The 13,543-nt window shown below is 37.8% G+C and overlaps 1 protein-coding gene and 1 long non-coding RNA gene across 7 annotated transcripts in view; one reads left to right on the forward strand and one right to left on the reverse strand.

Moving 5' to 3' along the window:
• The window catches only part of PTBP3 (polypyrimidine tract binding protein 3), a 57,971-nt gene extending 55,628 nt beyond the window's left edge, over positions 1 to 2,343 (forward strand). For all 6 annotated transcript variants that reach the window (XM_084899216.1, XM_084899218.1, XM_084899221.1 and 3 more), the window contains one exon: positions 124 to 2,343. In XM_084899216.1, the coding sequence (XP_084755342.1) occupies positions 124 to 256 (133 nt within the window). In that variant the 3' untranslated portion in view covers positions 257 to 2,343. The remainder of the gene's footprint in view (positions 1 to 123) is intronic.
• Positions 2,344 to 4,011: 1,668 nt separating this feature from the next.
• Positions 4,012 to 9,134, reverse strand: LOC311630379. Its single transcript, XR_014796361.1, has 2 exons — positions 8,940 to 9,134; positions 4,012 to 7,571 (listed from the first exon to the last, which is right to left on the reverse strand). It is a non-coding gene; the product is annotated as an uncharacterized lncRNA (long non-coding RNA).
• Positions 9,135 to 13,543: the final 4,409 nt, after the last annotated feature.

Genomic DNA, 13,543 nt, shown 5'->3' on the forward strand with positions numbered 1-13,543 from the left:
ACCTTATTTTTAATATGGTATGCAAATGTTAGGGTCATTTCAAGAAGTCTTCTAGGGTTGGAGAGAAAGTTTAGAGACAAAATTAATTCTATCCCCTTTTTATATTTCTTATCCCATTTTTAGGAAAGACCGCAAAATGGCCCTTATTCAGTTGGGATCTGTGGAAGAAGCCATCCAGGCCCTCATTGAGCTTCATAACCATGACCTTGGAGAGAATCACCACCTCAGAGTTTCCTTCTCAAAATCTACAATCTGATTTTCTGTGAATTTTTCTTCTAAGACTGGACCATTATAGCAGTAAAATGTTCAGACATAGACTGAAGCAACTCAAGACCAATTCTGCCTCTTTTACAAAAATGAGTTTTTTTCTGAGTTTGCTGTTTAAGTATATTCAAAAAATTAAGGAATGTTTTCCCCCCTGCCAATCTGTGATCAAAGGGGTGTTTTTCCTTTATATCATAGTTCCTATAAAAATAATCTTCAGGGGGAAAAATTTTTTTTCCAGTAATTTAAATCCCCATATTAAATTGGATTTCAAAAGGACAGACTCTTTTAGTTTGGGACCAGATCAGCCTTATACATTTCTAAACTCCTTTGTACTTTAAAAAATTAAATGTGACAACTTTTAAAATTACTTGATATAAGTAATTTCAATTTCTTACAACCAAGTTTTTAACTTGATGATTCAGAATTTGTTCATGTATAAATTACATCAATTATTTGGCATATATTGATGGTTATACATAAACAAATTGGTTTGTGTTGGAAGCAGATTTATAAACTTTATGGTTTTCTTTCAGTTCCCCCTTCCCCACTGGTAAGATACTCCTATGAATATTGCATATCTTTAATTTTTTAAGAGTATTTGGAGAAATGAAGCATCTCAACTGTCCCAAGAAAATTAAGTGGAATCCAACCAGGATCAATTAAAGTGTCAGAATAATCAGTAATTTTCTTAGGAAAAAATCATGTTTTAAATTTCAAAATGATACATTTGCTGAGTAATATAATATGATCTTAGAAAACTAAAAAAAAAAAAAATTCTACTTATAAACTACTTTTTTATAATTGTTTTCAGAAAAAGTTTACAGTCTTAAGGAAAATATTCAGGTCTATCATATGGTTTGACAGATTTTTAAAAGTTATTTTTGGTAAGGTCTTCTTTTAGAAAAAAAATTAATCTCAAGGGTTTTTGTACCACTATAATCTGTAATACTTATTCAGAATTACTGTGTATTTACTTAATTTCTAATTATGTGCCTTATTATGTGCTTATGATACAATAGGTTAGAGTTTTATCTAAGTATCTTGAAAGCTATATTGTGGGCTTGGTGAGTGTTTGCCTTTTCTTTTCATATTTTGGTAAGGATTCTAAAGGTTGTTTTTTTTCATTGCTATTTTAAGTGATTTTCAATAAGTAATCATTTTTATCCAAATTTATGGTGCTTTGGTGCAGAGATGGAGTGGGGTAGGGTAAATGGTTCAGTGTACACATGTAGGCCTCTTCACATTGTGACCAATAGCAGTCATTGCCGTTACAGCATACTGATTTGGAGCTATGAAATGCAATCTCAGTTTCTAGATCCTGTCAAATGTTTATCATTCATCAGATTTTTGTCTCAGGATTACTTGATTTCTCTCAGTACTTACGCAGAACTTGCTTTTCTTTGTTAATGTAGCTTTATTACTGAGTGCCCACATATGTAGAGTATGGCGGAGTAGGTTCCTTCTCATTCTCAGTCCCATTCCCTTTTTTGGTTGAATGTAAGAGTGCATTTTAATGTGGCTTCAGTGATTGTATAATGTAAATTGTTTCTTTTTAATGAGAAACTTTGCTTTTGTTTATTACTCTTTCAGTGCTTGATCAGATTTTTTAAAAGCAGAATTTGTCAAGAGGGACATTTTTGTCCACCACTTTTACATTTCTCAGATTCTCAGAGTGGCTCATCTCACCTGTAAGAGGAATATCTCAATCTCTTTGCTACATCCCAGCCATTTATTTGAACACAGGAAAGGTTCTACAAAAGAAATTTTACAAAAAATTGCAGACATGGGAGATATTATAGGTTGTTAAAAAGCAGAATTCACTCAACACTCAGCAACAGAAGGTAGATGGGATTGGAAAGGGAACATTAAATTGAGACCTTTTGGGTGCACCAATTTATCATTGGCTGATAGATATAGTCACTTATCAGATGTTTTATATTTTTCACTTATGAGATATAATTTTCGCTAAACACTGAGCAAAGGGTAAGGGGGAAAATGTATTTGCGACATCTCCCAAATTTTACTTCCTTTTTCCCTCCATACAGGCACTATTAAAGTTTTCAGTGACATGTTAAATCTGATTCTTTCATTTGCTTTGAGTTAAGAATTTCTGTGTAGTTTGAAGTCATGATTCTCATAATATTCAGTGTGTAAGTATAGCAAAAGTGTAGCAGGAGGGAGATCATAAGGGTGTTGAATGTAATTTTGAAATAGAGCATGGCCTTTAAATCTGAGAGAACGTTTGAATCCTTTTCAGGGATTTGTGTATGGGTGTGTATAGATAAGTGTGTATGTGTGTGTATATACATATATACATACACACACACATACACTTCTGATATTGTACATACATATACACATTAGATACCTTTTAATTTATTGACAAAGAAAATCAAATTAAGATTTGGAAAAGTGAGATATTCTTATTTAAAGTAGTGTGTTTGAAACCATCGATTTGTGTCTAAAGTTAGCTGTAGCACAGAGATGTTATCCATACTGGGCTATTTGCTGTTTGACTTCTAGAAGTCTGCAGTGTTTGTGTTGGCATAGTTTATGTAAAAAGATTTTAAAATATCAAGGTAGTGGGAAAATTAGATCTTTGTATTTTTATTTTGGCATGCATTTATAAGATATCTTCTAAGTCATGTTTTCGCTGTTCCGCTGACATTCTATTTTTAAGCTTATTTACTTTATTTTAAGGAGTATGTCTTATCACTTTTGGGAGCATCTTTACTTTTACACAAAATACATATATTCAGGACTTTAAAAAAAAATAGCAGTACATGTTTAACAGTAGCAGTTTATGCCAAAAAGTTTTTCTTTGAGAGTTAAGTAAGTTGCAAGCAGAAAGATGTGTTTTGTGTGAAATACAAATAGAAAAATTGACTCAGTAACTTAATTGATAACTTACCAATTAAGAATATCAGCTTTTTACCCAATAGCTCCTATAGAATGCCATAATCCTTTAAGACTGAATATTGTCATCTTTTATTTGTAGTAATAATATTTCTGATATTTTTGGCCAGAAGATGCAGATATCACCATTTTTAGAGACAAATTCTTTCTGCTTGCCTAATTCCTTATGGGAGCAGGGCAATGCCTTCTTTGGCTCCACCTACAATAGTAATGTAGGTTCTGCCTCAGTTGGTTAGAAGTAACTCTCATGAATGTCTCTGTTCAATTTCATGTAAACGTTTCAAAGCTTCCATGTCCTTAGGCAGGGAAGTTTATATATACATTGAGTAAATTATCATGTAATTTCTCTTCTGTTCCCACTAAATATTTTTGGGCAAAAGATAACAAGCTCAAAGGTATGTGCCCCTCTTCCCCCAATGAGTCACTTAAAAAACCTGAAGTTTGCCAAACTACCCTGTTTCCCCGAAAATAAGACAGTGTCTTATATTAATTTTTTCTCCCAAAGTTATGCTAGGTCTTATTTTCAGGGGATGTCTCATCTTTCCATGCGCTAGGTCTTATTTTCGGAGGATGTTTTATTTTCGGGGAAACACGGTCTTAGCCTATCTCTTAGAAAGCTTAATGTGTACTGCTATTTTTAAAACCAAAAAGACAGCATGACTATGCGTAAAAGCATTTTTCTTAGCCTTTCCTTTGTCTTAATCTGTTGTTAACAAGAATACTGCCAGACTTAAAATATTCTACTATTGTCCTCAAAGAAATACAGTTTAGATCACACGATAAAGACAATAGAACTCAGCCGTCTTTTAAGAGAGCTGTGTTGTTATCTATTTGCAGTCTTTTTTCAGAGCAAATTCTAACAGTTAGTTGTGAGTTGTTTAAAAAAAAAATAGAAAATTACTAAAATATTAGTTTTAGGGGTTTTGTAGAGGGAGGAAAAAACTAAACGGGACCAAAGTTTATGTGCCTTCTTCGGTAGTCTTAATTGACCTTTTCTTCCTATTCAAGACTGAGGTAGGATCAGTATTCTGGCTTTCAGGAAGTATGTACTATAGAGTTTTACAAGAATGTTATCCCACAGGCTAGTCATACAAGCGGAGAATGGTAACTGTGTGAATGAAGCCTCGGTTACACGTTTGCCTTTGTTGCATAGTATTTATTATATAGCCGTGTGCCGGTTCAAGAACAGAACTGCTCGCTCTAGATCTTTGTGGCAGCCATCTTCGTTTCTGTAACCTGAGGCAGGTGTTCCAGAGAACAGGGATGTTTGTCTGGCCCAGTGGCCTTGGTGATGATACTAAGTCACCATTGAAAGCTGCTTACGGCAAGCTCGTTCAGCACTGTACACAGATTTTTGTTCTTGTGTTCTTTTCAGTTTTTGAATCTATAAAGTAGCTGTACTAACAAATATTTAAATAGCTATTTTTGATGTCAGACTCTGGCCTTCTCCCCCCCCCCCCCCTTCCCATTGTTACCCGGGTATTTAAAAAAATGCATCCCACATCCAGAAAGTACTAATTGTGAAGATCGCTGACCAAGCAAAGTTTTGCATCGAAATGTCACCTCATTGCTCTGACCAAAGACTGACTTCTGGTTGTAACTCCTTTCTAGTAAGCGTTTCCCCCCAAGCTCCTTTCCGAAAGAGGACCCAGCGCAGAGCGGCCTTTACTTCCTGTTTCCTGTTGGTGAATAGACTACTTGATATGACTGAGAGAAAAGGGGAGTTTAAATGTGAACAGAGTGGGTTAGGATGACAAGGGTTGGATGGGCATTTTCAGTACTGTACTTAAGAAAAAAAAAATAGCACAGCTAGGAGCCTATGACATTGTCTCGTGTTTTGCGTGGTCTGTTCATAAGATTCCCTTTTTCAGTTTCTAAGAATGTTCATCTAACAGAAGAAGATGCTGTAAATATTTGTAACAACGTGTGTTTTTTTTAACCAGGCCAAAAAAAAAAAAAAAAGAAAAGAAAAAAAAGGGGGGGGGTTTGGGGAACAAGTTAACATATAAAGTGGTTTTATATAAAACATCGATTATCTTGTATATTTTGATAAGCAGCAGTACCAGCTTCATTTGTAACAGTTTGTGGCTTTGGGGGAAAAAAAGGATTCTGTTATTGTTGACGTGAACTATGTTATAAATGCAAAGAGAAGATAAAATATTAAAAAAACATATTTTCTAAATGCGTCGTGCATGGTTAATTCAAGCTTCTGTACACTACAGTTTATTCCATTCTCGTTCAGTTTGTATGTTTGACAACTATTACTTGATATCTCTAATCTCTTTTCCTAACAAGTATAGCATTGTAGCATGCCTTTTAATAAATGTCATGACATCTGTACGCTCTTAAAGTTTTTTCTGTGTTCTTGTCTGTACTTTGGGTTTCCCCTTGTCTTACCTGTAATTCTAATGATGTTACATTCTTTAAAAATTTTCCTAGCCATCCATCTAAACTTGTCATATTTAGAGACTAGCAAGCACATATCTATAGAACTTCAAAAACTGAAAAACCTTAAGTCTGCTAACCACCTTTTAAAATTAAGGAACAGTGCCCTAGCCGGTTTGGCTCAGTAGCTAGAGCGTTGGCCTGCGGGATCAAAAGGTCCCAGGTTCTATTCCAGTCAAGGGCACGTACCTCTGTTGCAGGCTCCTTCCTGGCCCAGGCCCTGGTCAGCGCTCTCGTGCAGGAGGAAACCAATCAATTATTTCTCTCATATTGATGTTTCTCTCTGTGTTTTCCTCTCTCTTCCACTCTGTCAAAAAAAGGCAATGGAAAAATATTCTCTGGTGAGGATAAAAAATAAATAAAATTAAGGAACAATTCTCATTTGAGGAGCAAACTGCTTTTCTAATTGTTCTGTAGTGCAACATTCTCTGTGGCTTCCCCCTTTAGTAAGGTGCACATTGGCACACTTGCTTGAGTTCTTTCTCTCTCTCTCCCTCCCTTCCTCTCTCTCTCTCTCCCTCTCTCTCTCTCTCTCTCTCTCTCTCTCTCTCTCTCTCTCTCTCTCTCACACACACACACACACACACACACACACACACACACACACACACTTGCTTTATGTGCAATGCCAAACAAAGAGTTGGAACACTTTTTCTAGTCTAGTCCAGCTTTTGGCTTCCCTGTGGGATTAGTATCCATAAATTTTGAGGCAGGAGGTGTGATCTCAAATCATGTTTGTGTCCTTTTTAATTAAAGAATAATACAGTTATCAGCTGCCTACATATTGCTTGTCCTTAGATAAATGTTTTATGTCTGGGTTCTTTAAAGAAATACTGGATTGTAGGAGTCTAGAATCTTTTGGAAGAAAATTTATTTTTAATGGGTTAGAAAAATAGGTGAACCTTAGTGATCTTTGCTGGCTCGCCTATAAGCTCTGTTATCTCTATAAATGTAACTAGATCAGAAATTTTTTTAAAGCATAAGAGACGTTTTTATCAGGAAATGGTAAAGTGACCCTATGGCCAAGTGAGGATTTACAAACTTACTTGACAATGAATGCTATTTATACAGTACATTGCTTATAACCATCACTTAAGAATCATGCATTTTTTTAGGCTAAATGGGTCTAAGCTCACCTAGTTCAGTTTCTGCTTTTTCCAGGTAAGTGGCGCAGAGAAGGAGGTGACTGGCCCCAGGCCACGTGCCAGTTCATTGCCACGTCTGGACTAGAAACCAGATCTCCTTGAGATTATCCACTACCCTCCGTCACACCCCGGTATTGGGCTGCAAGGGTTACGACCTTAAAGGTCTGTACATGGAAATGGGGTGTTTATACTAGCATAACCAATCGAAAGACTGGTGGTGGTGTTTCTACTAAAGGTTAAAAATGCCCGCCTACTTCTGAATATTTCAAATGAAAGTAATTTCAAGTTGTGCATTTGAGAAAACTGACTTTAAAAAATGTAATTATTATTTGTCTGAGTTTGCTGGGGCTGACGTAACAGATATTCCAGACTAGGCAGTTTAAATAACCAGAATTTATTTTCTTAACAGTTCTAGAGACTAGAAGTTCAAAATCAAGGTGCCAGCAGGGTTGGTTTCTTCTGAGGCCTCTTTCCTTGGCTTATACATGGCCCTTCTCTCCCGGTGTCTGCACACGGCCTCTTCTCTTTGTAGCTGTGTCCTAATACGATACACCAGTCATACTGGATTAGGGCCCACCCATCTGACCTCATTTTATCATCATTACCTCTTTAAAGACACTATCCCTGCCCGGCCTGCGTGGCTCAGTGGTTGAGCGTCCACCTAGGAACCAGGAAGTCCCAGGTTCGATTCCCGGGCAAGGACACAAGCCCGGGTTCTAGGCTCCATCCCTAGTAGGGAGCATGCAGGAGGCAGCCAGTCCATGGTTCTCTCTCATCATCATGGATGTTTCTTCCTCTCTGAAAGCAATAAAAATGTATTTTAAAAATAAATAAATAAATAAATATTTTAAAAATAATAAAAAAATAAAGACACTATCCCCAAATATAGTCACATTCTGAGATAGAAGAGTTTTGGACTTCAATAAGAATTTTGGGGGGACACAATTTAGCCCATAACACTAATAAAAATTATTCTCTTGGCTCCCCTAGTACTGATTGTACCAGCAATTGAGCTAGGTACTGGGAAAGATATAAAGAGTTAAGAATATGTTGACTTGCCTCTTAGAAATATGTTATATATTAGAAATTTCCATCTAAATCCATAAATCAAATAGTCTTGAACTCTTGCCTTTAATAGGAAGCCCCCAAAATGTTATCATGAGGTCTCTAGGCAATTCGAGTCAGAATATGCTAGTATATGGCCAGCGCTATCATATAGCTAATTAATGTAGGAATACACACTGTTGAATAATTTTCTACTCCACTCTTAGAAATAAGCTATTTCAGCAATGATCACTTCTAAGACATATTCCATAACTTGGAACAGTGCAGGATAATCAAGAAGACATCCACCAAGCGAGCTGTACCCAATTTTCAATGCTCAACATTTGTTGATAAGTGAACTGGGCTGCTGGGTCAGGAATATTTAAGTGTTAAGTCCACTGTGCTTACAATTTGTCTGATTGTTCCTACATCAGTGATTTTTTTTTTCCTGTTGTCCTATTTCAACTTATAATGAAAATTTGTCACTGTGTGTTTCTATCAAAATTTATGCTGAACTGATACGATTCTAATAATTTTGTCGGAATCACTGCATTCATAAACTATTGGATTTGGATATAGACCTTCCAGTTTTACTAGTATAAAGAAAGTATAGTTAGCCAGGAAAAGTTAATGATACTAAGGTTTCATGAAGATTTGTGTATCTATTTTCTTTTATTCCTATAGTCCAAAAATATAGTCAGGGTAATGGGGAAAATTCACTGGTTCTGTTGAAATAAATTGCCCTTGGATTAAGTAAACTACGCCCAAGGTTAATTATCTGCTAAATCCTTGCTCCTAGAGAATACATATATCAGGTTCTGACCTGTTAATTATCTTTAACCAAATGAAAACTGGTAATAATATTAGACAAAGTACACTTTTAGGCAACGGGTATTGGTAGAGATAAAGAGATTGTATAATGATATTTATGTAGTAAAATACTTTATAACTATGTAAGTGAACACAATGAAGCTACATGGAAGAATTCACAGATGTGATGTGATACGATTCTAATAACAATTTTGTCAGAATCACATTCATAAAACAAAGGAAGCCATACACAAAAGGATACATAATGTATAATTCTATTTGCATCAAATTAAAAAATAGGATAGTGGTTACCTTGGATAAGGAAGTAGTAGTTGGAGGGTATGAAGAGAAGTTTTTACTGTGTAGTTAATGTTTTATTTCCTAACCTTTGTACCAATTACCCAGGACTATTTACTTTCTGGTAATTCATTGAGCTTGTACAGTAAGAATTTGTGCATTTATCTGTGTGCTCTACTTCATTTATGTTTCGTTTTTGAAAACTGGTTATAATTGAACGAGGTGCAATAATCCATCCTCCTTTTTTTTCATTTTTGCTTAATGTTTTGAGTGACATTGGTTAACAAAATTACACAAGTTTCTGATGCACAATTGTACAGCACACCCTCTGTACACTGAATTGTGTGTTCACTACCCCAAGTCAAGTCTCCTTTTATCATCGTTCATCTCCCTTTACCCTCCACCATCTACCTCGCTCTCCCCTCTTCCCCTATTTAGATCTCTCGCCCCCACCGGGGCAGTCACCACACTGTTGTCCACACTTGGCAAATCAGCTGATTATTCTACTTAGTCCTTGTTACAAAGTATTGAAGATACCATAGACTGAGCTTCACCGTGAAACTCTCCGACACATGTATCATATGTTACAGTATTGCATTTCTCTAACCACAGCATACCTACAGGGAACATGTTTCCCTAACAAAACAAAAACGATTTTCCACTTAAATCTATATTTTTAAACAGTTTTAAAACCAACTAAATTCAAAAAATAATTTATTAATAGAGGTGACCCTTGAACAACATGGGTTTTTACTGTGCGGATCCACTTATGTGTGGATGCAGGTTCGACCAGCGGCAGATTGGGAACAGTATTTTTGAGCTGTGGTTGGTAATCCATGGACATGGAGAGCCAACTATTCATTGTTGTGTGCCATTTTGTTTACATAAGGGGCTTGATCATCCCGGATTGTGTTATCTGCAAGGGGTTCTGGAACCAATCTCCTACTGCACCCCCCCACCCCCCACCCCTTCCCAGACATCAAGGGATGACTGCAGACCAGCTTTGGGGGAATAAAAACTATACTCTGATTTTTGTGCAGAAGGTTGGTGCCCCTAACCCTGCATTGTTCAAGGGTCAAATGTACATACTAGCTTTGTGTTTGCAGCTATCAGCCTCTCAGCCTCATCTTGGTGGGCTCTTTGATGTCTGACCCCTTATATATTTTCATCAAGAAAAGGCAGAAAGCTTGTGGTTGAGCGTTGAACCATGAATCGGGAAGTTACGGTCTGATTCCCGGCCAGGGCATATGGCTGTGTCCCCAGTGAGGGATGTGCAGGAGGCAGTTGATCAATGATTCGCTGTCTTTGATGTTTCTATCTCCCTTCCTCTCTCACAAATCAATAAAAACATATTTAAAAAGAAAAGCCAGAAAGACCTATTTAGATCTCTAGCATCTTAAAAGGAGACTTTTAAACAAAAGGCATAGTGAAACTTCTTGTCATTAAGATTCTTAAACATATACTAATTATAATGTAATGAATTTCCAGGTACCCAATACCCAAATGCAACTAGGGGCCAATCTTGTTTAATCTGTTCTTTCTCTTTCCCTGGGTTATTTAGAAACAAATCCTAGTCATGAGTTCATCTACAAACACTTCAGTATGTTTAAGTCCATAACTGCAATTGTTGATAAAGCCTTTTTCTATATAGCTTCCCTTTGCATCCCCCCTCCCCCAAACCCCTTTAGCCCTTTCAGAAAATGAGCTATTTGCTCTGTAAAAATTCCCAACAGCCTGGATGTCACTCATTATGCCTCCATGATGTTATTTATTTAATGTTTCCCCCACCTCAGATTTTAAGAATCCTTTGTAGATGGCATTAGGCACTTACCTTATGTATCTTGTTGTGATGGTAGTAGCCATTGATGATCATTGCTTAGATCCATTCATTTTTAGGATTAGCAAAGTGATGAAGTTCTAACATTCCTTTTGCATGTATTATTTGGATTACTTATAAAATAAGAGAAACTTCTTTTTATTTTTTTATTTTTTAAATATATTTTATTGATTTTTTACAGAGAGGAAGAGAGGGATAGAGAGTTAGAAACATCGATGAGAGAGAGACACATCGATCAGCTGCCTCTTGCACACCTCCTACTGGGGATGTGCCCGCAACCAAGGTACATGCCCTTGACCGGATTCGAACCCGGGACCTTTCAGTCCGCAGACTGACGCTCTATCCACTGAGCCAAACTGGTTTCGGCAACTTCTTTTTTATTAAACTTGTTGGGTGACATTGGTTAGTAAAGTTATATAGGCTTCAAATATACAATTCTATAATTCATCTGTATGTTGTATTGTGTGTTTACCACCCCAACTCAAGTCTCCTTCAATCACTATTGATTCCTTTACCTTCTTCCCCTCCTCCACCCCTTTTCCCTCTGGTAATCACCATAGTGCTGTCTGTGTCTCTGAGGTTCCCCCCCCCCCCCCCCCCGCTTTGCTTAAAGTCTTTACCTTGTTCACCTACCCCTGTTCCCCTGACAGCTGTCAGGCTGTTCTCTGTACCCATGAGTCTTTCTGTTTTGTTTGTTAGCTTATTGTGTGCACTAGATTCCATGTATTAGTGAAATCACATGGCACTTGACTTTCTCTGACTGGCTCACTATTGGTTACTCCGAGGTACAGGCATGTGCTCTTACTGGGAGAACCATGACCTGGTTCACAGGGCGACACTTAATCACCGAGCCACACTGGCTGGGCTGCGTAGTATCTTTAATTTTAAGATTCTGCTTCTAGTTTGTTTTTTCCTCATAAGATATTTATCATATTTATTTAAAGAAAAAGTTTTTAGAGCTAAAGAGTAACCTATTAGCTTTTGTGCTTGGTGAATGACAACGTTAGACTAATCTAAAGTCTCACAAACAAAGGCATAAAGACTAGAGTTCCCGGGGTTCTGATGAATACGTTCTAATGTTCCCTGAGCAGCCGTCTTTCCTTAGGAAGTAAAGCACTCATGCAGAGACCAGCACACAGTACATTATCTGTTAAAGAGATGAAGAGTTGCCGTTTCCTTGCAGCTGGTAGGAGCTTCTGGTGGAACCAGGCCCAGTTGTTCCGCTGGGTCGTCCCCTCCTCCACCCTGGGAGTGAAACTGCTGAGACATTAAAGATGGAACCCTGTTGCCTCCAGTGACTGTGGGCAGCAAACTGGTTATTACAGAGCAACCCCTGGTCTAAACCAAGCTGCAAGCTGATCCGAGAAGTACACAGGGAGCCGAGTGAGTGCTCACAGAAGTAAATAGAGGCTCTGTCCCAACCTACAAAAACAACCTACTTTCTGCTCTGCTTTAGGGCTTTGGAAATTGGGTGACCAATTCCAATGGCACAGCTATCTAATATTTATTTTTTTTTTAAATATATTTTCATTGCTTTCAAAGGGGAAGGGAGAAGGAGAGAGAGGTGGAAATATCAATGACGAGAGAGAATCATTTGATCGACTGCCTCTTGCACGCCCCCTTACTGGGTGGGGATCCAGCCCACAAACGGGGCAACGCGCCCCGAGAGGGAATCCAACTATGACCTCCTGGTTCATAGGTCAACACTCAACCACGGAGCCATGCCGGCCTGGCCAGGCCCATTGGCACAACTATCTTTGAGAGTGTATTCGAGATCCCTACCCTTCCTGGAACTATTGCCTCTGACCTATATACATTTTGAGAGTAAATTTTCCATGATGCCTCTAAAAACAGATTTCCTGGTTATGGTCAATCCCAAAGGAGCCAAAATATTCCTCTGTACAGTGTATTAGTTTGCTAGAACCGCATAGCAAAGGGCCACAAACTGGGTGGCTTAAACAGCAGAAATTTATATCCTCCAAGTTCTGGAAGCTAAATGTCTACAATCAAGGTGTTGGCAGGTTTGGTTTTTCTTTTCTTCTCCCTTGACTTGTAGATAGATGCCTTCAGTCTCCTCACAGTCGTGTGTGTGTGTGTGTGTGTGTGTGTGTGTGTGTGTGTCCTAATCTCTCCTTTTTTTTTTTTTTTTTTTAATATTGATTTCAGAGAGGAAGGGAGAGAGAAAGAGAGATAGAAACATCAATGATGAGAGAGATTCATTGGTCGGCTGCCTCCTGCACGCCCCCTAACTGGGGATCGAACCCACAACCCCAGGCATGGGCCCTTGACCAGAATAGAACCTAGGACCCTTCAGTCTGCAGGCCGACGCTCTATCCACTGAGCCAAATGGGCTAAGACTTGATTACCCTTTTAAAGGTCCTCTTCCATAGACAGAAAGTGAGTTATCCCTCCCCCAAAAGCAGGAATGTGAATGAAATAGGGTGTTGCCTGTTGCCAGCATGACGAAGCCTCTGTGCCCAGATAGCTCTTCTTCATCTCTTTTCCACCGTCTTCATTCTCAGCGCTATTATTTTTCCATCTAAAGAGGTTTTTCTTAACCCTTCTTGACTCTCCTTTAATAAAGTTACAAACATGATTGCCCCCCTCTGTGAGGGCCTTGAGAAGATTTCTAATAATGTAAACAATCATGGCTAAAAACAAAGCAATGGCATTTTTTGTGAACAGATATATTTTCATCTTTTAAAAATCCATGTGTTTAGCCTTCTTAAGGCATTATCCGTGTGACACTGAGTGTACTAGTTGCCACAGTGAGCCTTGTGTC

The sequence above is a fragment of the Pipistrellus hanaki genome (assembly GCF_964339955.1).
Source record: "Pipistrellus hanaki genome assembly, chromosome: 11".
In the NCBI taxonomy this organism is placed as follows: domain Eukaryota; kingdom Metazoa; phylum Chordata; class Mammalia; order Chiroptera; family Vespertilionidae; genus Pipistrellus; species Pipistrellus hanaki.